Below are 23,932 nucleotides of genomic sequence, written 5' to 3' on the forward strand. Positions count from 1 at the left end.
GTGGAAATGGAAATTCTAATCAAAGGATAGCAAATGTTATCCTTTGAAATTCCTACAAATCAAATTATGTAAATATTTATGCTTCCCATTACATTTACCAGTACATTTCTGTCAGTAAGTGGTGTAGCCATGTACTATTAACTGTCCTCTGTTGATCCTGCTCGGTTAGCATGTAAGAAAGTGGGGAAGGATTACCTCAGGTTTTACTTGCAAACAGATTTAATACAGAAAGACTAAGCCTTCTGTTGTTTTATTGCATACTTCTACACTAAGGTGCCAGAGTGAAAAAGAACAATAACGTCTAACTTTTATGTTTACATTTATATTTAGGTAGCTTCAAAATATATTTTTTTTCTGAAGGAAATATATAATTTTTTAAACACTATGGATCACATTGACAAATTTGACACCGGTGATCACTTTTAACAAACGTGCTGTCATGGTTTGGATTTCTTTGTGTTGGCTTTTGCTTTCCATCTTGTTTTTGTCATGTTTGAGTTCTGTTTCCTGTTTTATTTTGAAAGGTTTCCTGTTTTGTCATGTTTTTGAGTTTTACTTCCTTTGTCCCAATCTGTCCTGATCATGTTCACCTGTGTCTTGTCTGCCCTGTCTGTATATAAGTCTTGTCTCTGCCTTCCTCTTGTGCTGGTCCATTAACGTCATTAACGTCACTTCCCTGACTGTCTAGTCCATGTCTGTCTCCTGCCACGTTTTCAAGTTTTGCCCACAGTGAGTCTTGTTCTGTTTTACCCTGCTCTGCAGCGCCTTATGTTAATTAAACCCCTTTACCTGGAACCGTTTGCCTCCTGCCTCTGCATTCTGGGTCCTTCACGCTACCACAGCCCTCCCCACCTGACACGTGCTTAGATACAAAAAAATATTTTTTCTTTAACTCTACATTCATCACCTTTATTGATAGTGATTTACAAGTTAAAAGCATATTTTATACAAAAATAAGTAATTGAAAGAGCATCTTTAGTATGTCCCTGCACACATTGAGCAGATTTTCTTCAATTTTAGGACAACTCTATTCAGACAAAATCCATTTTTGCATGACTGCATTACTGTTCCAAACCAAAGCTCCTGAAACATCTGATTACTTTAGAGTCACACCAAGACGAAAACAACATTTCTGAACTAGTTTGTTCATTTGGACCTCCTGGACCAGATTTACTGTCTACATTCAAATCGGACAAAATATTCATCAAGCTCTTCGTGCCATGCTGTAGGATACTAGTGAATTGTCTTTATCTGTTTGTTAGTGGACATTCAATTGTTTTTTCCTCTAAAATAGCCTCAATAAGAGAGCCAGAACTAATAACTCTACATCAACCCATTGGTCATTTCATTGTTCAACCCAATAGTCATAGCATTGGTCAACCCATTGATTCTATTATTAGTCATCCCATTGGTCATTCCATTGATCATCCCATTGGTCAACCCAACGGTCATACTATTAATCATACCATTTGTCATTCCGGTTGGTCAACTCAATTGTCATCCCATTGGTCAACCCATTGGTCATTCAGCTGGTCAACACAATGGCCTATTATTAGTCATCCCATTGGTCAACCCAATGGTCCTACTATCAGTTATACCATTTGTCATTCCCGTTGGTCAACCCATTGGTCATCCAGCTGGTCAAACCAGTGGTCATATAATTGGTCATCCCTGCTGATGGACAGCAACAAACAAGTAAAGAAAAGGTGATTCAGAGGAAATACATGAGTCCTGAACACCTTAAATGACCCCTGGGAAACCCCTACATTTGTAGCCTTCTGATCAACTGTCCATTAGTGGATCCTGGCCAATAAAAGGAGCCTTTAGGGGATCCTAATTCTAAAAAGATTACAAAATGATTTTGATGATCAGCTTAAACGGCTTCGCGCTTTTGAAGCTGTAAAAGTTGATGTGTGTGTTCTATGTTATTAATGTCACATGTTGGTCTTATAAGGCTGCATATTTAATAAACAAAGAGGAAATTACAGTGAAGTTCAGCAGCCATTTAGGTTCCCACCAGATGAACTCTGGTTATTATTGGCTTATGCATTAAATCTGAACTATTCCCAGACTGAAGCAATAAACACTTACATAAACACACGTGCATGAGGCCTAATAATAAACTCACTGAGTCTGGTTGGGGAGGAACAAGCCATAACTGTAGGTGGCAACGTGATAGCACATCCAGTACCAACCCACAGACTCAGGCTTATTTTAGACCCCTTTCACACACGCCAGTCATTGATTCTCTATCAGGGTTTGATGAGGAGGAGGAACAGAGTGGGTGTCAAATGATACATTGTTAAAGGAAGAAGCCACTTTAAATATGCGTGAATGATCATCGGAGGATAAAACAGAAAACAGGATGTAATGTCAGCTTATAGACCACAAATACATTAATGCTGAAAAATATCAGGGATGTCCAACAGCTTTCTGCAAAGCCTTTTCCAGCATAGCCTGACTAGATGATAAAGCTATTCCTATCACATCCCAGATACAGAGAACATCACAGAAAACCCTTTTGTTTGAATCCAGAATGTTAGTTTTGGTTTCCATTTTGTTGGATTATAGTTAATAAATCTGTTTTTATAACCATGACCTATGTCACAGTCACACCAGGCTTAAATTAGTAATCACCACAGTTGTTCACTGTTGGTTTGATTGCCCTCTAATGTATTTAAAGCCATGGGTTCAGTTACTTTTTGACAAATCATTACAATCGAAAATCAAATTTGGAATGAAAAAAATCAGAGATTTTATTTTTTGGTCATATCGCCCAGCTCTAAAGGTCAAATATGGAGTTATTTCAGTCTCAATAATCAGAAATGCACACAACCGGTTTTACAAATACACACGCTCCGATTCACAAATGTCATTTTATGCAAACGTGAAAAATAAATTCGGAAATACACACCCTGTGTTTCACAAACACACACATTGTGTTTCACAAATGCACACTCAATGTTTTACAAATGCACAATAAGTGTTTCTCACAAATGTGCACACTGTTTTTCACAAAAAACATTTTAGAAATTCACAATAAATGTATCAGAAATGCACAGTAAGTGCTTCACAAACGTGATTTTTAGTTACACATGTGATGTGAACTCACAGATCATTCGAACTGCAGACTGTGCATTCAAAATCCCGTTCTCGTTTGTGAATCTCCCCGTGTGTGTGAGAGATTTTTCTACGGTGAATATAGACCTTTTTCGCAAAAACCGGAAGTACGTCATCAACGTGTAAACATAGTTCCGGTTTGTGCTTCGCTGGCAGAGGAATGGCAGAGCCTAGAGTGTTTTCGAAGAGCCTGAGTTGTGTTCCGAAGTTCACCAGCGACGATGTGGTGAAGAGTGTGAAGATGCATTCGTCCACTAAAGGAAATAAATTGGACAAGGGATATAAATTCGTCCACGAAGAGTTTATCCACCATTACCAAGGTAAGCTTCAGCTAGCTTAGCCATAGCCGCATCACAGTAACTCTGTGTGTTTACGTCAACTGTAAATCCTGGTGTTATTTGTAATATAAGGTATAACACATCGCAGTGAATATGTTGTGTGTATGTTTAAGTGAAAAGGCATGAGATTAACATAACACCCAAAAATTTGGTGAAGCTGTAAATAAGAAATGTTAAGTTGCCCGTATGCGTGTTCATTTATTTTGCTGCGGTTGCGGCACTTTCTTCACTTATTATTTTTCTGAAACTAGGGTGACCATACGTCCTCTTTTCCTGGACATGTCCTCTTTTTTGATACTTATATAATAAAATAACATTGAACATAGATGAAATGTAATCATATTTGCTTTATGTACGCAGCTCTGAACACCAATTACTCACAAACTCACTTCACTCCTCTTTTTTACTAACTCAAATCTGGTCACCCTACTGAAAGTTATAGTTTCATGTTACATTGATGTAGCAACATAAGTATGTCTTAACTGTAACCTATTTAATTTATTGTTTCCAGATATCACTGGATGGTTGCAGAAAGTTTTTTTTTCTAATCTTATGACTAACCAAATTATGGTTACAGCAGATATAATGAATTAAATCTAAATGTAGTTATGCACTTATGTCTAACTTTTGTGTGTTGTGTTTCTCTTGTGTAGGACCACAGCCAGATCCATATATGATGGCATCTGGAAGCAGATTATGCCAGGTGCAGCCCCCTGAGATGAAAAGAAAGAGAACTTGGATATATATTATGGCAAATGCATGAATGCATACCTTAAATTACACTTATCTTGTCTTTAACAATCAGTTCAGCCTTCTGTCTTACTGTTGATCTGTAATGTTGTTTTTTATTGTAAATGTTTGTTATTTGTGTTGTGATTAATCAGTTGATGTTACGCATACCAAAAAATTAAATGATGCACAATTTTGACCAAAATTGTTTTATTTGTTCATCTAATTTTTGTGTGAAGTCAAAGTCACATTTCAACAGAAAAATATTAAGAATATAACAATTATATTTAATTAGAATTTAAGAATATGTGGGAACACTAAATTTTTCCATACTATTTGCACATTATACATTATTTACATACCAAACATTAATTCACTCTTCAAAACAAAAAAGGTCCTTGATAATTTGCCAAAACACGGCAGTTTAGCCAGATCTGATTCCCACTGCCCATCAGTGTGACCGGCACGGGAGAGTCCCAGATGTGTAAGGACTTTATCCTATCGATCACTCTTTCCACCATAATTCTGAGGCGGGGCATGACTGCGTTTGTTCCGTTTCCTCCTTGCTGATGGAGCTGAACGCTTAAAAGGTGGAATGATGATCTTAGATCCAATGTCAGTAAGTAAGTCATGGATGTAATCCAAAGCCTCATACAGAGCACCTGTGAAGATAACGAAATTAAAAATCAGTATTAAAACATTTGCTACCTTTCACCACAACACAGTAATCATGATTTGAAAAGTATGTTAAGTATTTAATTACAAAACCGTTTCATTTATTTTTAAGGAAAATAAAAAATGACAAAATACTCTAAATTAGTTAAATACATGTAATTAAAATAGGTGAGAGCATGAACAGCTTTTATTCTAAACATTCATTTGTTCAGGTACAAATGCATTTATCCAATAACGGTACACATAGTTGACTAACGTTAACACATTATGAACAACCTTACCTGCAGGTGGGTGTGTCACGTAGTCGTGATCCATTTACTGCCTTAGCTTAGCCACCATCATGTTGCTATCTTCACAGCATAGCTGCATAGCCTGACGTTTGAGGTTCTGTCATATACTGACTCCCTTCTCAAAGGAGCAGTAAAGTATTTCCAAGGGAAAAGGCTCGGGACGACACCACTCTTCAGCCGACGAACGACGCAGCCGCACCACAATCCGGAGCGAAGTGCCGGCAGCAGAGGGTGCCACCTGTGTTTACATTAAACTATGCCCTTCCTCTCTTCGGATCGCCTATATCCATTTGGGTTTCAGGTTTGGATCCATAGGAAAATAATGAAATGAAAAGTAGGGTTGTTTTTGGTTGGAAGACGAACAGCCTGGAACACAACAGAAACTGCAACTCTTCCACTCTGCCATTCTTCATATGTGCCGCTATGCTAACAGGAAGTTGTTTTACACGTCATTGACGTATTTCCGGTCGAAAAATGCGGAAGTGTGAAAAAGGTCTATTGAGACTCATCTGACGGAGCGGGTCGACTAATCTCACCATTGGCTAGTGAATCTGTCAATCAAACTCATCGGCAAAGCAGGCGGCTTCGCTTTTAGCCAATCGAATGGCCCCTTACACTCCTCACTCTCAACTGACGAGGGAGGGAGCTGTTCAGCACAGCAGTTGGGAGGACGCGGGCGGCAAACATGGCGGAGAGGTCTTCTGAACGGGATCAGTCTCAGCCCGTAAGTAATGCACTTATTTGATCATTCCCTCGTTGTACGTCCTGTAATGTTATTGAATACTAAGTTGAAGCGGTCTCCTTAGCCAAGTGACATGTGTGAATGCTTTATGAACATTTCAGCCGAGTCGTTTGCAGAGTACCCCCACCGCAAATTAGCTTAGCTTAGCCTGTGCGGTCATATTTTTTATGAAAGCGGGGGAGGACTTATGATGGTTTTGTCAAGTTTTATACTTGGCATACCAGCTCTTCACACAACACGAGTAACTACAACCAACCAGGGGCCTCGAAACTAGCCGGCTTTCGACTCAAATTGTGTCTGCCTGCCCTGTGAGTGTGAGGGAAGTTTAAGCTAGCGCGTCGGTTCAAGCTAGATACAGCCAATCTGTAGGTTCTTAACATGATTCATAAGGAACTAAGGGGAAAACATGCCGGATTTACAGCAGCACAGAAAGTTTAATAAAAAGTATTGATTTGGAGACGGGGATTTGTTTAAACACTGATGCTATGCTAACTAGCTAGTAAATTAGCTGTTCCGTGTGCTGCCTTTATGTAAACGCGATCCGGGTTAAAGTTAGACACAGTCTTTTCACAACCCAGACTTTAAGACGGGGTGGATATGTGCAACAAAGTTAATTCATATGACATTCATGAAAACGGCATTTTTGAAATATAACAGACGTGAATCCACTGTTGAATGAAAGAAGCCTCATTAAGTTTCTAACGTTAGAACCCGTATTGTGCTGAAAAGCCCTGTGAGATTGTGTCAGATCAGAGTGACAGCCACTAAAATCCCCGTATCTTTACTTCCAATGACGTAATGACAAGAATCCCAAACATTATGTTTTTAGGCTGTTTTGTAGTCGATAAGTAGTCACAGAAAGGGCGGATGGGAGAAATATGCTGTCAACAGTGATTAGAGTAGAAGTTACTGTAAGTATTACACACAGGCTTCCTGTGATCAGTGTCTTGTCTCTGATTTTTTTAAAGCTGTTCTTTAATACAAGCTCAAGTTATCATAGCAAGAGTGTTTAAAAAAATTCCCCTTTCTAATATTTGAAAATTATGTAATTTAATCTCAGACAGCTAAATGATCTAATCCATGTTTGTCGTGTTTTTATTTATTCTCTAGGAATTGCTGAAGCGTGACATCCTAAATACCTTTCTATTCTATTCTATTTCATATTTTATCATCTTATTGTATTACTGTTTTACCTATCAATTGGGAATTTAGCATTTTTGCCCCTGTAAATATCTGTCAGTTGAAAGTATTTGTACTTGTATTCCATAGATCTTGCACCTGAAGATGGCAAACAACAACTGTGCAGACTTGGCCTTCTTCAGTGACGCTGTGAACGTTTATGGCTTACCTCTGAGGTATTCATGTTATTCATAAAGAAATCTTTTATTCACATATCAGGCAGTATAAGCACTTGGTTATTTGTACAAAAATAAAATAACTTTTTTTAGACTCCTCTCTGAAAACAAAGGCAACTCTAAAACTCTTTCCCCTCATGAATAACATTTTACCCCCCCCTCAGTCTCTCTCACCTCAATTTTTCCCCCAGTGATACATGTAACCCACTCCTGCAATTTATTTAACCTAGAAATTCTACTTATTGGCATCATACATAAGAACATTACATTTTAAATTGATGTGTACAATATTTGCGATGCATTTGTAATTATGTGTTTGAGACATGATTTTCGTGTTATTGTCAGGGTGAGAGGAGATCACGGAGGAGAAAATGTGGGCATAGCCGAGTTAATGCTCACAGTACGTAGAACTGACACAAACAGCTTCATTACAGGAAAAGTGTACACACAATCAACGGTGAGTTGAACCTAGTTTTAGACGCTTTAATATATACATAAAAGTGAATGATGTATTAAAAATAAATCTGACAATATAATATTTCTTTTTGCTTTTTTCCAAATACAGGATTGAGCCCCTCTGGTGTGATGTCTTCATGAGTGTTACTGGTTTATATTACAACATCCTGCACTCTCCTGAGGACCAAGACTTGCTCAATATCAGTAACCTCACGTATTCTGCTGCCACTATATTTTCCTTCCACGCATTCAGGCCAGTTTGGATGTCTTTAGTGACGCGTGGGACACCCATCCAATCAGGACGGAGCAAAGCATGACACCAAATCAGCTGTGGCAGTTGGGCTTGACCCAGAACCCTGTTTCTGATCCCCGGGTAAGTGCTTTATTTCAGTGTTTTTCAACCTTTGTTCACTTGTTCCACGGTCCGACACCGGAATCTGTGGAAAGTTACACCGCTAAAGACGAGCTTTAGCTGGTATTTTTGTTATAACTGAGCGACTTTATCAGCAGAATTAAGAACAAGGAAGTGAAGACTTTAACCACTTCTCATTGGTCAGACTGATGACATGTGATCAAGCCTTCAAGAATGATTGGCGGAGACAGTTAAAGGGGCGCGACTTTTCCTTACACAGTTATAGCTGCAGCTAAATCGCGGTACCGTCAACCTTATCAAAATGAATTTTATAGAATTAAATAAACACAAAGAAAAAGTCATTTTAAGATCGTTCATATTCCTAACTACTCAGTGTTTTATCAGTGCCTGTTTGGATTAACAAAGAGCTGATTTCCTGGAGATGGGAAATGTTTTTAGATCAGTGAAGTAGGGCAATTCCCCACGGCACACTTGACCATCTCCCACGGCACACTAGTGTGCCACGGCACACACACTGGTTGAAAAACCCTGCTTTATTTAATCTTACTGTACTGGAAAACTGATGTGTGTGCAGTTCGACTAAAGTGGAAAGTATCAAGAACAGTATGATGAAATCACAATGACTACAAGGAATTTTCATCAAAAATGAATGAAAAGTATTATTGTTGTGTGGTGCAAACTATTTCCCTAAATTGTTTGGTTTTTTAAATCAAGTAGGAAGAATAGCACATCTGCAAGTTCAAAATGCATCACAATGCATGGCATTATGAGCCATCAGCTGTACTAATCTCACTACTTTGTTAAGAGTCACTTATTTGCAAATTATAAACAGTTATGGAGATATGAGGTCTGCCTGCTAGAAAAAATATAAGTCTTTATTAGTGGGTCTCTGTTCCTACATAATCTAAAACATTAAAAAAAACAGTGCTGTTCATAAACAGTATCTTTTTTTTTTTTTTGTCAGGGTATGCTGGTTCCAGAGATTGAATGGGAGGAGAGTGGATCCATGACTGAACCTCATCCTGGGATTAATGTCCCGGTATGGGACAGTCCCCTTTTGGGTCCACAAATGTTGGAACTGCAAGACGACATCAACCCATTGTTTAATTCAGACCGTTTGGGAGTGGACTGTCCCGTTTGTTTAGAACTTAATTTAGGCGACATAATTACATACAGAAGAAGAGAGACTGAGCGGGGCAAGACAAAGTTCAAATCAATACTGCTGTATTGTTCAAGGGACTTCATTGTATGTAAGGATGTTATGAAAATTAGTTCCAGTTTAAATAAAATTCAAATCAGTAGAGATCCCACATTTGCTTAAATTTTGATGTTTGAATCTGTCCATGTTTTCACTGAATTTTACTCTGCAATAAAGGGTGAATGTTTGCACTTTGTTGTTCTATGACCATCTTTTGTTGTGTAGTATTTAACCAGTTATAAAACCCAGAGAGATGAGGATCTTTTTTGCAAGGGTGACGTGGCCAAGAGGTGTATATGTATATGGTTACAATATAAAATCAATGACATTTGAGTTATTAAAAAAATAAAATTAAGGTCCATCAAAGTGACTTCGGGCTGAGCAGGGGAGGTGTATTGGGTATCTGTGATTGACAGTGAGATGAACTTGAGGTAACGTAGTCCCACTGCGTGGTACGGAGCAAAGTGATGCCAGTTTCTCCACAGAACCTACTGTGGAAGTTAAATATTTTTCTCCTCCACCTTCAGATGATCAAGACCGAAGGGAACCGTGTCTGAGTGTTGAAATGACGCTAGCATGAAAGCTAAGAGAATAACGTACAAACGATCCCGAGTGAAACGTTCATTGTAAATCTCATGACCAGTACAGAGTTCGATGGATTCAATGTCAACTATATTCAACCACTGTTGCCTTGCTCCCAGGTCCACTGAAAAGTTGCGCAAGCCAGTAAATTTTGACAACCGAAGGCAAATAAACCGACAAGCCATGCTAAAGCCAACAAGCTAACGACCGACTGGTCCAGAATCAAACATGGGCGGGGCTTTTGCCACCTGCAGAAAGCGTAGAGAAAGTGTAAGGGGCCATACGATTGGTTAAAAGCGAAGCCGCCTGCTTTGCCGATGAGTTTGATTGACAGATTCACTAGCCAATGGTGACATTAGTCAGCCTGCTCCGTCAGATGAGTCTCAATATTCACCGTAGAAAAATCTCTCACACACACGGGGAGATTCACAAACGAGAACGGGATTTTGAATGCACAGTCTGCAGTTCGAATGATCTGTGAGTTCACATCACATGTGTAACTAAAAATCATGTTTGTGAAGCACTTACTGTGCATTTCTGATACATTTATTGTGAATTTCTAAAATGTTTTTGTGAAACACAGTGTGCACATTTGTGAGAAACACTTATTGTGCATTTGTAAAACATTTAGTGTGCATGTGTGAAACACAATGTGTGTGTTTGTGAAACACAGGGTGTGTATTTCCGAATTTATTTTTCACGTTTGCATAAAATGACATTTGTGAATCGGAGCGTGTGCATTTGTAAAACCGGTTGTGTGCATTTCTGATTATTGAGACTGAAATAACTCCATAGTCAAACCACCAAAAAGTTCCTGTGACAATTAAGCTTTGTTCTCCATTTGGGTTCTCCCCATTGACTGTATATGAGAACTGGACTGGCGTTCCAAACAGGAAGTGACCGCGGGCTACTAAAGGCCAAAATTCTTCTGTAGAGAAATAAACAGCTGTTACTTAGTTATTCTATTGATCAGAGGAACCCTTCTTACTCTGATACCTTTTTTTTAACATGATCTTGATAATCCTCTTTTTTTATTTTTTTTATTTTTATTTTTTGTCATTTAAGTTACTCATGTAATAAAGAGTGGTTGCCATAGAAACCTTGACTCAGACCAACTCAGGTCAATCAATGCTTACTGGCAGCCTCTGCCTCCAACATGGCAACATCCGCATCACAAAAAAAAAACCTCTGAAACTGTGGGTTTGTGCACCCCTAGGGACAGGTCACAACCACTCAGTCCAGTTCTCAGATACATTCAATGGTTCTTCCACCAAACTGTTAGGCGTAAGACAACCCATGAAACATAGCAGATTCACTGGGAGGATGTGTTTACAACGAAAAGCAGAGCAGATATGAGGTAAAAATATCTCCAACTGTGACGTAAGTCACATTCTTACAGTGAAAATACGCAGCTGTTGACCTGGATTAACTTTAGTTCAGAAAAATTTGGTTTATATCGGCAAAAAGACCAATGTGGGGATATTGGGAGGGGGGGTCCTGGACATCCCTTTTTTGACAACAAAAATATTGCATGACAGTGTGCAGTATGATTGGAGAGCAAATCATTTAGATTGACAGCCATGCAACTTTTGCAAAAAAAAAGTGTGAGAGGTGACGTTTCCAAGCAAGGCTAGGTGTTTAAAAGTGTGCAGGAACTCTGGGTAGGGAAAAGCAAAAAAAGGTCTGGAGGGCAGTTAAAGCCAGAGCCAGGTGTGTATGGAGAAACAGTGCAGAACACTTGCAGGTAAATAGTTTTTTTGCATGTCAGTCTTGCTTGATGGGATGGCCACAAAAGTAAACAGGGCAGCAAAGCTTTCATGCCAGTGCTAGTGTTCTCTGTTCAAGCTGTGACTCACACTGGCAGGCTACACAGATATTTGCCTTCTAAGGGCAGTAGCTCAATGTTGTCAGATGCCGAAGATGCTCGCCGGCTGAGCTGTGGTAACACTGTGTCCGCCTCTGCAGAGTGTTGAGGGCCGTCATCCTCAGGAGGAGACACCACCACCTCCGGGATGCCTTGAGGGCCCGTGCCGTGGGTTTGTGACAGGCTCTGAGAGGAACGGCGAAAAGATGGAGTATTTTGGGGGGTGTTGAGTAGAGAGGAGCTTGGGGACAACCCAGTGCCATTTGAAGAAGATGGCAGGAGGTGGTGGAGCAGGACGGACATTCTTGAGTCTTGTCTCTGGGAGAGGTTGGAGACAGAGGAGGCTGACCCTGGCTTGTGGAGAGAGAGACGTGAGGAGGACAGGCCCTCTCCTATTAAAAGGAGACAATGGCACAAAAAGGAAAGTAGAAGGAGGAGATAAAAGAAGGGCGAGGGGGAAGTGAAACAATAAGAGATGGAACAGAGAAGATAAGCATTTGAAAACGACGTTATCTAAACCAGAAAATCCAGTAGGAATGGGAGCAAAAGCGTGGCAGAGGTGTGGTTAGAAAATGACATGCTTGTGTTAACTTGACTTGATAGAGTACAGTACCGGTCAAACGTTTTACAGCAACTTCAAGTTTCAGCGTTTTGAGAGGCACCAGTCAGTGTAATGTCTCGTTGCACTCCAACAGGAAAGTACAAATACGCTAGAAGCCGGGAATGGAACCACAGACCAAACTTCCCTATAAACTTTAAATTATTCAAAGAAGTTGCCTTCTTTGAATAAAAGGCAGAGAGGAAGAGTGGAGAGCCTAAGCAAGCCGCTCAGCCAGTGATGGAAGGTAAAACAGTGACAATGGGGCAACGGCGAGGGTGGGTATCGCCTATGGGCCATACGTCAATTGTGGCCTTCATTTGCTTTATTTTCACTCTTCTGTTCCATTTCATCAGAAACTGGCTTAGGGAGGTTCAAGTCTGGAAGCTGGCAACTTCACCTACTAAAGGTTCCCTTCCTGTTCTGTTGATATGTGTTGCGGTTCATCTTCTTGTTCTACTGTAGAATGAACTTCCATCCAACTAAGCACATATTGGAAAGAACTGCATGTTGCTGCTGAATGTTTGGTTAACTGTTTGTTTAGGGAGACTCTGACTACATTCAAGACCGTGGATCTTGCAAAACAGCCCCATACCATCAAACTTCCACCTCCATGTTTGACAGTCAATTTCCTTTCTCCTTATTGATGGCATATATGATGAACCAATCATTTCAAATGATTATTCATTAGGCCATCCATCATGCAGAAGTTCATTCTCAGAGACTAGTCCTTAAGTTTTAAGGCTTGATCAACCTCTACACTGTCCAGGGTGAACCCCACCTACGCTAGGATGACCTCCAGTGACCCAACAACCAAAAAGGATCAAGCAGATTTCAAAAACAGAAGAATGAACAAAAACAGCTAAGTTTTAACCCCAGTGTTGATGTTGTCGGGTTGGTGACAAAAAAAAAAGTCGTATCCCTACACTGCGTACAGTGTGTAGATACAAGAAAAAAACTACGCCGTTTAACACAAATAGCACATATTCATACAAAATACATTACATGAGGCTCAAAAAATTATGCAAAAGTGTTGGCGCAAAGCTGCTTTTCTCTGTTGGAATGACACTGATGGTCAAAGGGTAATGGTAGTTCAAGGAGTGTGTGTTTTTTGCTGTTGCCGGCGACACCTCCAGTGTAAAAGGGTTAAATTATTAACCGTTTTAATTAATAACTTAACGTTTCATTTTCTCTGTTCATAACGTCATTTTTATCCTTTTGAGCCATCCTTTAATCTTTCCCATCTTGAGCTGGCAAAGTAGAACTTGGGAAGTTTCAAAACGTTTGACCGGTAGTGTCAATGCAGCACTGAACGCTAAAACAGCACGTAGAAGCGTGTAGAAACGTCTGCAGGAGTGCAACACGTCTTCTGATTGATACATGAAGAAAATCTGAAACAGTGGAAACACAAACCAATCATCTGAGTTCAGAGAAGCTCACATGCTGGAGAGAATGAGTTAGCGGGATGTAAGTGCACCAAAGTGCCCCCCCACACACACACACAAAAACACACACAAACAATCAATGTGCTTTACATGTTAATGTCATCACACAGCCTTCAAACAGTATGCACCAATCTGCAATCAGACTTTTGTTGTTCAATTTTATGAAGATGCAAGCTCAAGTTGAACAACAGCCACAGAAGTACAACATCTCAGCTGGACTGAAACCTCCAACTGCAACTCCAAACATCTCAAGATGCAACCAACACCACCCTGACCGTGCTCATCGCAGAAGAGACAAATCACACAAGGCAGACAGACTTCTGCTGCAGGTACAGTTTGATTTTTGAAGTCCCGAGAAGTAAAAGGATTCGGCCACACAGGCTAGCACAAACCTCCGCACCCAAATTTCTTGTTACACGTGTTACATTTTGGCAACATCTATCCTTTGCCTCCTTTGCTGGCGCAAAGGGATTTGAATGTTTTGTGATTTTTTTTTTTTAGCAACAGTTCCCCAGCGGTCAAACACAGGAAGGAACAAGAAATGTGAGTGCATGTTTAGTGTCTCACCGTTTCTTTCAAGCAAGAGTGGGTCAGAATGTTTCTTGCCTATGTCAGCAAAGGAGCGCACCAGAGGGATGCGATTGCTGAGCTTTCTCTCGTTCTGATGGTGGTGCTTCTTGAGCATCGCTTCTCGTACTTTGTTGCGCAAGTCCTCCTTTAGCTGGCCAGATGCCACCATGCTATCGATCACCATGTCTGAGTCATGAAAACAAACGTACACATTTTCAGAACACTAGTTACAGGCGTGTGTCAAAATGGAGACATGTGGCAGCAACATTTACCTGCAATCTCCTCAATACTGTTGGCCCTCATATCCAGCATGACTGTGCCGTTCTGTATGCAGCTCCGCAATTCAAACAGGCTGTGTAGTGACAACGTGGCCACATAAGGCTTACTCCACCTCTCACCACCATCCTCCACATCCTCCTCAAACTTCAACCACCTGAACAAAAACCAAAGCAAGTATGTTGGTAATGCACAGCATAATTTAAAGTCGAAAGTGGAGAGTCTACTAAAAAAAAGTTGTGGTCTTTACGTGACATTTTCACAGATTTATCACAGATCACTGCGTTAAAACCACAGAAGAACTATGAATAAACCACAAAAAGAACACGTAAACCCACGCTTTACTGAATTTCTTCGACATTCATACCACTGAGCAGGAATGACCTTGCGTCAGCACCATGGTCAGCTCCTGCCGCAGACCCTTGCAATGCTTTGTTTTAATTAAAAAGTTGGATTCCTCTGATCTGCATCAGCTGCTTAGGGCCAGCTAAGGCAGCCCGCCAAGATTGGGGACACAGACAAGAAGAGGGACCCCCCGGCCCTCGTCTTGTACCTGGCCCCTTCCCACGACCCACCTTTCACCCGGCGCCAGCGAGAGGCGTGACGCCCCGCCAGGACATTCCCGACACAGGCTTGATTCTTACCTGGCAGTCTCCCTCCATTCAGTGGCCCTTCCATCTCTGAAGGACAGCTCGTCCAGCTCTGTGAAGAGATCATGGGGCATGTGCTCCAGATCCTCATCCTCTGTTCCCAGGATGAACTGCACCCTCTGGGATGGGGTGTCTGGACAGAAAGACCAAACATTTATTGAGCCTCTAAAATAATAACAGTACAAATCTGAATTTATTTGAAGCAACAAACATGTATGCTGCATTTTCTAGGACTTAAAGCTGCTTCTAGAGTTTAATTGACATCAGTGCTAAACAGGCTTTTAATGAATGAGAATGAACGTTCAGTGCATAAAAACAACTTGTGGAGCTGTGCAGCAAATCTTTGGTTTGGTCCAGAAAAAAATGTCCACTTGAAGTGTAAAAAACAAAGCAAAATAGTTTTCCCTTGTATCCTTAAAAAAAGATACATAATGTTATGCTGTGTTATAAATGTAGTGATTAATGTGTGTGTTTTATTTAAAATGAGTCGTATGAAAAGTCTTTATATGATTATTAACCTTTTCATCTTCTTCCCTCCACCATCGTTAAACTGTAGATCAACATGTGGGATGACAGGAGATTATGGATGCCATATATTGATCACGTATGTTGGCTGTTATTAATAAATAACTTGCAATAATTTGCCCTTTTAAAATAACCTGTACCAAAGCAGGTTTAATAAATAGTAAATAGCAAATAATTGTACAGGTTTTGCGCTTAAAATACACTTACTAAAAGGTTAATTGGTAATGATACCATATAAGAGAACTGTGTAGATTTGTCAGTTAAAAACTGGAGCCAAGACCATAAAGAAAACAGAAACTGTTGCCAACCATAACTTGGGGATTCTCTGCCATCGTCCTTCCCGTCCTCTGAGTCTCTTTCTTTCTTCTTTCTGTGGTGTTTGTGTCCTCGATGGCGGTGCCGGCGCTTTGTTCCCCTTCCGAAAGGAACATGGACACCTACGTACACGGCTCTGTGACCTGAGAAAGAAAACCACATATTTTTTGATATTTTGTGTATTCAAAACGTTGACTGTACAGTTGACTGAGGGACCCCTCCCTCTGGCGTTCCAAACAGGAAGTACCTGCTGGCTCCAAGAAGCCAAAATCCTATTTTAAGAAATAAACACCTGTTACACAGGTGTTCTATTGGTCACAATAGCCAGTCTTGATCTGATAACGTTTTTAACATGTTCTTGATAATCCAAGTTTTTTCAATTTTCTTCTGTAGTTCAAGTTATAAACTGGCCAATCCGATACTTCAATAAAAGTAGGAGGAGCCTGCTGGGCCCCACATTCAATGTTCAAAATGTTTGATTGACAGATTTTGTGTAACCCGCTTTCTAATGGTAGGGGTGGGGGATTTCAACAAGCTCACTCCTGATTGGTGAGAGTGGTTACCATCGAAACTTATTGTCTGGCTCCAACCTGCTGGCCTCTTCTGGAAGAAGCGGCTCTAAAAACACGCTGTTGCCAGACTGAAACGCCGTGCCCAACGCTCAAATCGCGCTGCAGGAGCTCTCGCACTTAACTAATGGAGGAAACATGGGCTCCTGGTTTTAGGGCACAGAGGGACAAACCTAACGTGCGTCATAAAGTACTCAACGGTACAGCCTTATTGGTCTGTATAAACAAAACCCTTTATGTTGAGCAATATTCCAATGTTCTTTATTAACTGTTTAAAAAAGCATCCGAAATGTTTCAGAAGGATTTTTGATGAGGAAAGATCAGTGGCGGACGTTCTTTGGCCGTTGTGGTGGGGAGTGGGGGTTGGTTCTCCGTATTCATGAACTCTGCATATTTGCAGGTGTCTCTGGTCCCTAATCCCACAAATATGGAGGGAATACTGTGTCATGCATGTCTCACGAAAAAAACGAAATTTCATCATACGTGGATAATGCGCAAAATAACATCAGCAAAAGGTCTTAATTTGGAAATTTGGACTTAAATCTTTTATCTAAACATTTAGACCAGTGTTTTTCAACCAGTGTGCCGCGGCACACTAGTGTGCCGTGGGAGATGGTCAAGTGTGCCGTGGAAAATTGCCCTCATTAATCATTCACTGATCTAAAAACATTTCCCATCTCCAGGATATCAGCTCTTTGTTCATCCAAACAGGCCCTGATAAAACACTGAGGAGTTAGGAATATAAAAGATCTTAAAATTACTTTTTCTTTGTGTTTATTTAATTCTATTAAAGAAATTTTGATAAGAATGACGCTACCGCGATTTCCCTGCAGCTATGACAGTTTGCGGAAAAGTCCCGTCCCTTTAACTGTCTCCACCAATCATTCTTGAAGGCTTAATCACATGTCATCAGTCTGACCAATCAGAAGTGCTTAAAGTCTTCACTTCCTTGTTCTTAATTCTGCTGATAAAGTCGCTCAGTTCTAACAAAAATACCAGCTAAAGCTCTTCTTTAGCGGTGTAGCTTTCCACAGAGTCCGGTGTCAGATCGTGAAACAAGTGGACAATACAATGAAGCTCCGAGACGCGAGTCTTTCTGCAAGTTTTTGGCAGTTTTCACACTCCATCTCCCATGATGCATTGGCTTAAAGAGCCAGTGTCCCAGCGCACAATGAGTTGTCCTTGCGAAACGCCTTGAAACCACAACAAACAAACAGTTTCTAAATTTTCTAATTTAACTTTCATTTCATCTCTTAGAAAAAACAGCCGCAACTTCCTGCTTTTCCGGCCACAATTATCACAAAAATGCACGTGAGATTGCGGGGGGGCTGTCGATCAATACAGACCATGAATCTCTTTTTTTTTTTCTTTTTTTTTTTGGATGCTGGTGTGCCGCGGGATTTTTGTCAAGGTTAAAGTGTGCCGTGGCTCAAAAAAGGTTGAAAAACACTGATTTAGAGAATAGTTCCCTCATGATCAGGCCTGAGCACTTGGGCTGCATGAAATGAGAAAAACCTGCAAGGTGTGATATTAGGGATCAATATTGCGATGACGAAGTGACTCGCAATGCTTGAACAAATAGCTGAAAAAAACAACGATATCATTGGTTGTGTCCAAGTTCCTTCACTATTCACTACATGGTGCACTTCATAGAGCGTTTTCCATTTTGCAGAGCTGTTCGAATCCAGTGCCCTAGAACTTTCCCAGAAGTCTCTGCAAAAAAACCAGCGTGCATCGATGCTAACTAGACTGGCAAAAAGACCGCAGTGCATTGAGTTTAAACTATTTTTACAAAAAAAGTTTTGAAATGGCCTATTTTAATAAGCCATCAATGTTTTCATCATCAGAATTCAGTGGATTTTATAAATGGTCATCATAAAATGCTCGTATTGATTATATTTTTACTTTACTTTACGGTGACATCATATTGGCAGTGAGCATGGTGTCTGAATTGCTCTTAAAGTCCAGAGCACTGAATATTCCCGTTTTACAGTAGTTAGGGAGTAAGAAGGGAATTCCGACATAGCCATTATTAATAAATATTATTATTAATAAATTATTCTAATATAACCGTTTATTGTACATCATGCCGCACATGATGATATTGTGATGATAAATATACTTTATAATATACAATTTATGATGGAGGCCCAATCAGCACATACGTTTTAGGACATAGATTGTACTTTGTTTGGTGAAAATCGACCACAGTTTGATGGATCTGATCAGGCTTGTCACGACAGCACAGAGATGAGCCACTTGTTCTGCTGTGGCACTTCATGACCCACTTGACATTTTCCTCCATATTAGGAGGAAAAGGTTGCAGGCATAATGACAGTGAATTCACCAAGTTTCACAACATGAGATATTTCAGAGAGAAATTTTACACTTGGAATATCTCATCAGAAAAAAAAAGATCTTTATGTAGCCTTATAAATAAAGTTAGGTATATTTACGCTTAAAAATATATTTTCCATTAATTCAAAATCAGTGTGGTTTTAAGGACAAAGAGGACGCTCCTTAAAGCATGCTGACCTGGAGAATTTACCAGGGATGCAACGATTCACTCTCCCCACTATTTCAAATTCAAATTCAAATTCAAATTTTATTTGTCACACACACAATCATACAGCGTACAATGTGCAGTGAAATGCTTAGGCGACCGCCCGCGACCTCAAACAAGAAAGAATATCAATAGGAATAGGAAAATAGATATAAAATATAGGAATATACAAATATAAAAACATAAAAACAGAATGTCCGAATGTGTGCAAATATGCTCTAAAAGTGACATGTGAAAGTGGCTTGTGTGTATAGTGTCCATGATTACTGGTTAAGAGTCCGTATCGCCTGCGGGAAGAAGCTCCTTCTCAGTCTCTCTGTGTTAGCCTTCAGAGAGCGGAATCGCTTTCCTGACAGCAACAGCGAGAACAGTCCGTTGTCGGGGTGGCTGAGGTCCTTTGTTATCTTCCTGGCCCTGGTCCAGCACCGCCTGCCGTAGATTGAGTGTAGGTCAGGGAGCTCGGTGTGGGTGATGCGCTCAGCTGAACGCACCACCCTTTGGAGAGCTTGTCTGTCCCGCATGGTGCTGTTCCCGAACCAGGATGTGATGTTTCCCGTCAGGATGCTTTCTATGGTGCAAGAGTAAAAGTCCCTAAGCACCAAAGAGGGCAATCTAAAGTCTCTCAGGCGTCTAAGGTGGTAAAGATGCTGCCGGGCCTTTTTCACCACGGTGTTGATGTGACAGTACCATGACAGGTCCTGCGTGATGTGGTCACCGAGGTATCGGAAGCTGTTCACTCTCTCCACTGGGCTCTTGTCAATGACGGGGGTCTGGTAGTTCCTCTTCTGCTTTGTGGCGAAGTCCACTATCAACTCCTTTGTCTTGCTGACGTTTAGGAGGAGATTGTTCCTCTCACACCAGTTTTCCAGATGTCCAATCTCCTTCAGGTAGGCCGTCTCATCATTATCAGTGATCAGGCCCGCCACAACGGTATTTGGTTCAAACCTCGACTTTTGGGACACGTTATTTTTTTTCGGTTTGTTAATGATTTGAGTATTACCAAACAACAACAAAAACCTTAAGATTCAGATAAGTCCTTTTAGGAATTTGCTAATAAGCAACAAAAGCCTTTCAGTTGGCTTATATTAGGGATAGTACAATTCTCAGGTTAAATCCAAACATGTTGTTGCACCATTGAATTGCATCCCTGGCTAATACTAAGCCGGGTGTAACGTAAAATCCAATAATAAATGTATTAAATTTAGCACAACCCTTTCAAGGGATTCACTTGTCCTACAATTTGGTTCCATAATGTAACATACAGTTCAGTCCTCATAAATGCACATGAAAACAAAATCCTGTTTTCCTCTGAGTGAATAGCTGCGTTTTGATGTTTTTGAGGTGTATCCAAATTTGCATATTTGGCAAAACTTCACTGGCAAAACTGTTTTGTAAAATAAATGAGTCATGTGACCAACAACCGGATGGTGATGAGCTTCTTGGTAGAAACTAGCTGCCTTGGGGGCTGCACAGCGGGCGCCACCATAGGTCCCACAGCTCATCAAAAGTTGAGCGTGTCATTGGCCAATTGTTGGATCCACAGCTCCTCTGTAAAACCACAATTTCCCAAAATGCCTAATCCGTAGCCGCTCCCACGCATAAGGAGCTCGCCGCTCCATGGCCTGAAGGAGACGCCGACGTCTCCTTTGATGGATGATGATGAGCGCTAGTGCCGTGACAGAAATTTGAATATTTCTGCTGTCAATCAAAGTATAGTTCACATCCGTCTCCAAGTTTTTAAATGACTTATCGCGTCAGATGGTTTGTGTTTATTCTAAATGAATTAATTATGACTCAATAGAATCAGTGTACGGTAATTGTAATTCCACATTTCTAGAATATGTGTCACTGAAACTCAGCTATTGTTAAATAAAAAATAAAAATGAATTGAATTTAAATATGTTGATGGATGACTTTAGTAAAAGATCAAAGCCCATAATCCATTCATTGTGAACAGTTCAACACTTACTTTCCAACTCTTCTCCCTCATAGTTTGTTTGAGTGGTGAAGCTGGACTTTCCATGGTCAACCAGTGCTTCTTCATCTAAACCCTGCAAATTATTAGAAAAGAGAGAAGAAAAATGAAAAGTTTCAATCATCAAAATAAACTGCATCCTTTTAAAGGTACCTAAATCATAAGGCCTTTCACAGTATAGATGACACCTTATTGGAGCCAGACGACGTTATTTTAAGGGTCTACATCAGGGTTGCTCATTACGTAGATCGCGATCGACCGATCGATCTTGAAGGACATGAGGGTAGATGGCACGCCAGCAAAGATTATTAAGCAAAAAAATCAGCTCATCAAAATCCTCAACCAGAAGTACTGGACTTGATTGACATGCAGAAGGGCCAATCAGATGTATGTGTATATGTGTATGTATGTATGTATGTATGTATTTATATATATATATATATATATATATATATATACATACATACTTGAAGATCGACCGGTCGATCGCGATCGACGTAATGAGCACCCCTGTTTTAGACCCTTTAAATAACGTCGTCTGGCTCCAATAAGGTGGCATCTGTACTGCAAAAAAAATTGCGACTAAATTTACTTCATTTGGTTCGAATCTAAATCAGTCACTCCAGTTCATATATACAGTCAATGGTAGGATCATAATAATGAGCTGAGTACTGAACATGATGTTTTGGGTTTAAGTTATCGGTACATATGTGCATTAAACACTCCGCAGTTGCCCAACAGTAGCTGTATGGATGTGTGCATTTAGAAAAATTACTTTCAAAATAATTTTGATAATTCTAGTCAGTTTAGTGTTTGTCTGTGAAAACCCAAACAAGAAATCAAAGCCAATGTACAAAAATCATAACAATTCTAAAGTTTGTTTAAAAAAGGCTTTTATGCACGGATAGCCACTGAAAAACATAAGTGGATCATATGATGCCTTAAAGATCTGTAACACATGACAGTGTGAGGATGAAGCCTTTATCTTGTTTTTTCTGTCATCTTTTTCCGTTTTCAGGTTTGTCTTCTGGTCAGAGACACACCCGGTTCAAGTTGCTAATCATCCACAGCTGCCTTCATTTCAGTTTATTATCCTCAGTGTATTTAGGTGTCTGGTTATCAGTTCTTTACTGCTCTGTCACTGTTTTGGTGCCTCCTTAGTTCATGAGCTTCAGAGAAACAGCCTTGTCTCCTGCTTACTGGGTCCTCCAGATCTCCACACCATATCCACAATCAACAGATTTGAATAGTTCGCTCTGCTGATTGTGGATATTGTAGTTTTGTTTCTGATCACAAAAGTAGAGTCCACTTACAGATAAGGTCTCTGTGTCTAGTTTGCTTTTGGTTCAATTCAATCTAGTAAACGTTCTAAAAAAAACTCTTTATAGGATAAGTTCTTATCAGTAAATGACTGATTGGAAAGGAATTTTACAATCAGCTGGAAGGTCCTTTGATCTGTAAAATGACAGAGTAGCACTAAGAATGGAAACAAAACATTATATTTGGCTAGATGATCAAAGAATAACACAATTTAAGGCTCCTAGACTGATGCATCCCCAGTGGAAACCCTTCCTCTGATTTTTTTTTTTCTCAATGTTTATCTCAGTTTGAAATGATGGGGTTGTTCATACTCTGGCTGCTTTTCCTCCATCACATCTGTAGCCTTCTGTCACATCTGCACGAGTTCCTGAGAAGCTCATGGATTTACGTAAATTTACCGGTATGAAGCCCATTGAGACAACTATTATTGTTATATCAGGCTATATAAATAAAATTGAATTGGAGCTGTCCATCCCATTGTGAGTGAATTCAGACACAGGTATAAGATGTCCATGATCACAGCTGTTTATCATTTACATCAAAGGCTTTAGCTACTTCCCATCATCTGCTCGCCATACTTTTGTTTCCTCAGTTTTTGTTTGAATTGACATGTAGAAAGTTTTTTAAGATTAGATTTGCTTTGATTAACATTTTACTTTTGTTTAATGGTAATAAACAGTTTATTTGGAGTTTATCTGTTCTTCACAGCATTTGGGCTCTGTATTAAACAAAGAAAAAATGATGATTCATTACATTTATAAAATGATTCCTAATACAAACTGTGGATTTCTGATTACAGAAAATGAATGTCTCCATTGTATATAAATCACATGAAACGCAGTTAACTACAAAGGCAAACGACGCCGGAGAGAAACTTTTTCAGTCTGATAAATGTGGCGTAACTTTAGGCTTCTTAAACAAAATCTGTCACTTATGCTGCACGGTTTGCATTTCAAAGGTTCTCTTGTGGTTCTCGTGGTGCAGGTTCTGTAGCCACATGCCTGTTTGTCTTTAACCCCGTTGTGCTTGGTACACTCTAAGGCCACATGATGCAAACTGTCACATAGCTTTGTCAAAAATAAACCCCATTCCTCTGTCATGGTTCCTAGAAAAGAGCATGGTAACACCCCCCATCCCACCACCTTCCAATAACCTCTGATAGACCATATTAGTGATTCAGCTTTCAGGATGAAAAAGATAGCATTTTATAAATAAATACAATCTAACAATGTAAGGAGTTGTCGTCAGGGGCTACAGACCAACAGATCATTTCCATCTGGCGTTTCTCTACAACCTGTGGCATCAAACTTGTTTTCTTTGATAAATATACTTTGACCCACTTTAAGTCTGTTAGAAACTATCCATTTAATATTGGTCTGAATTTCTTGCAGGTAGTTGACACGG

General features: G+C 40.0%; 1 protein-coding gene and 1 long non-coding RNA gene across 20 annotated transcripts in view; one reads left to right on the top strand and one right to left on the bottom strand.

Annotated features, from left to right (window-relative positions):
• The window catches only part of LOC101171423 (sodium bicarbonate cotransporter 3), a 61,094-nt gene that overhangs the window by 27,285 nt on the left and 9,877 nt on the right, over positions 1-23,932 (bottom strand). For 7 of the 19 annotated variants that reach the window (XM_078955409.1, XM_020706986.3, XM_078955408.1 and 4 more), the window contains exons 2-7: positions 21,203-21,284; positions 16,095-16,244; positions 15,256-15,394; positions 14,608-14,768; positions 14,372-14,521; positions 11,740-12,114 (exon numbers count right to left, since the gene is read on the bottom strand). In XM_078955409.1, coding sequence (XP_078811535.1) covers positions 11,740-12,114; positions 14,372-14,521; positions 14,608-14,768; positions 15,256-15,394; positions 16,095-16,244; positions 21,203-21,284 — 1,057 coding nt within the window. Of the gene's footprint in view, positions 1-11,739; positions 12,115-14,332; positions 14,522-14,607; positions 14,769-15,255; positions 15,395-16,094; positions 16,245-21,202; positions 21,285-23,932 lie in introns of all 19 variants that reach the window. The other 12 variants (XM_020706985.3, XM_078955407.1, XM_020706983.3 and 9 more) reach the window with 3 other exon arrangements.
• Positions 5,700-7,953, top strand: LOC144995662 (uncharacterized). The gene is made up of 4 exons (XR_013659175.1): positions 5,700-5,876; positions 7,164-7,249; positions 7,595-7,706; positions 7,815-7,953. It is a non-coding gene; the product is annotated as an uncharacterized LOC144995662 (long non-coding RNA).

The sequence above is a fragment of the Oryzias latipes genome, chromosome 11 (genome assembly GCF_053564925.1).
Source record: "Oryzias latipes strain Hd-rR chromosome 11, Olatipes_Hd-rR_3.1".
Classification (NCBI taxonomy): domain Eukaryota; kingdom Metazoa; phylum Chordata; class Actinopteri; order Beloniformes; family Adrianichthyidae; genus Oryzias; species Oryzias latipes.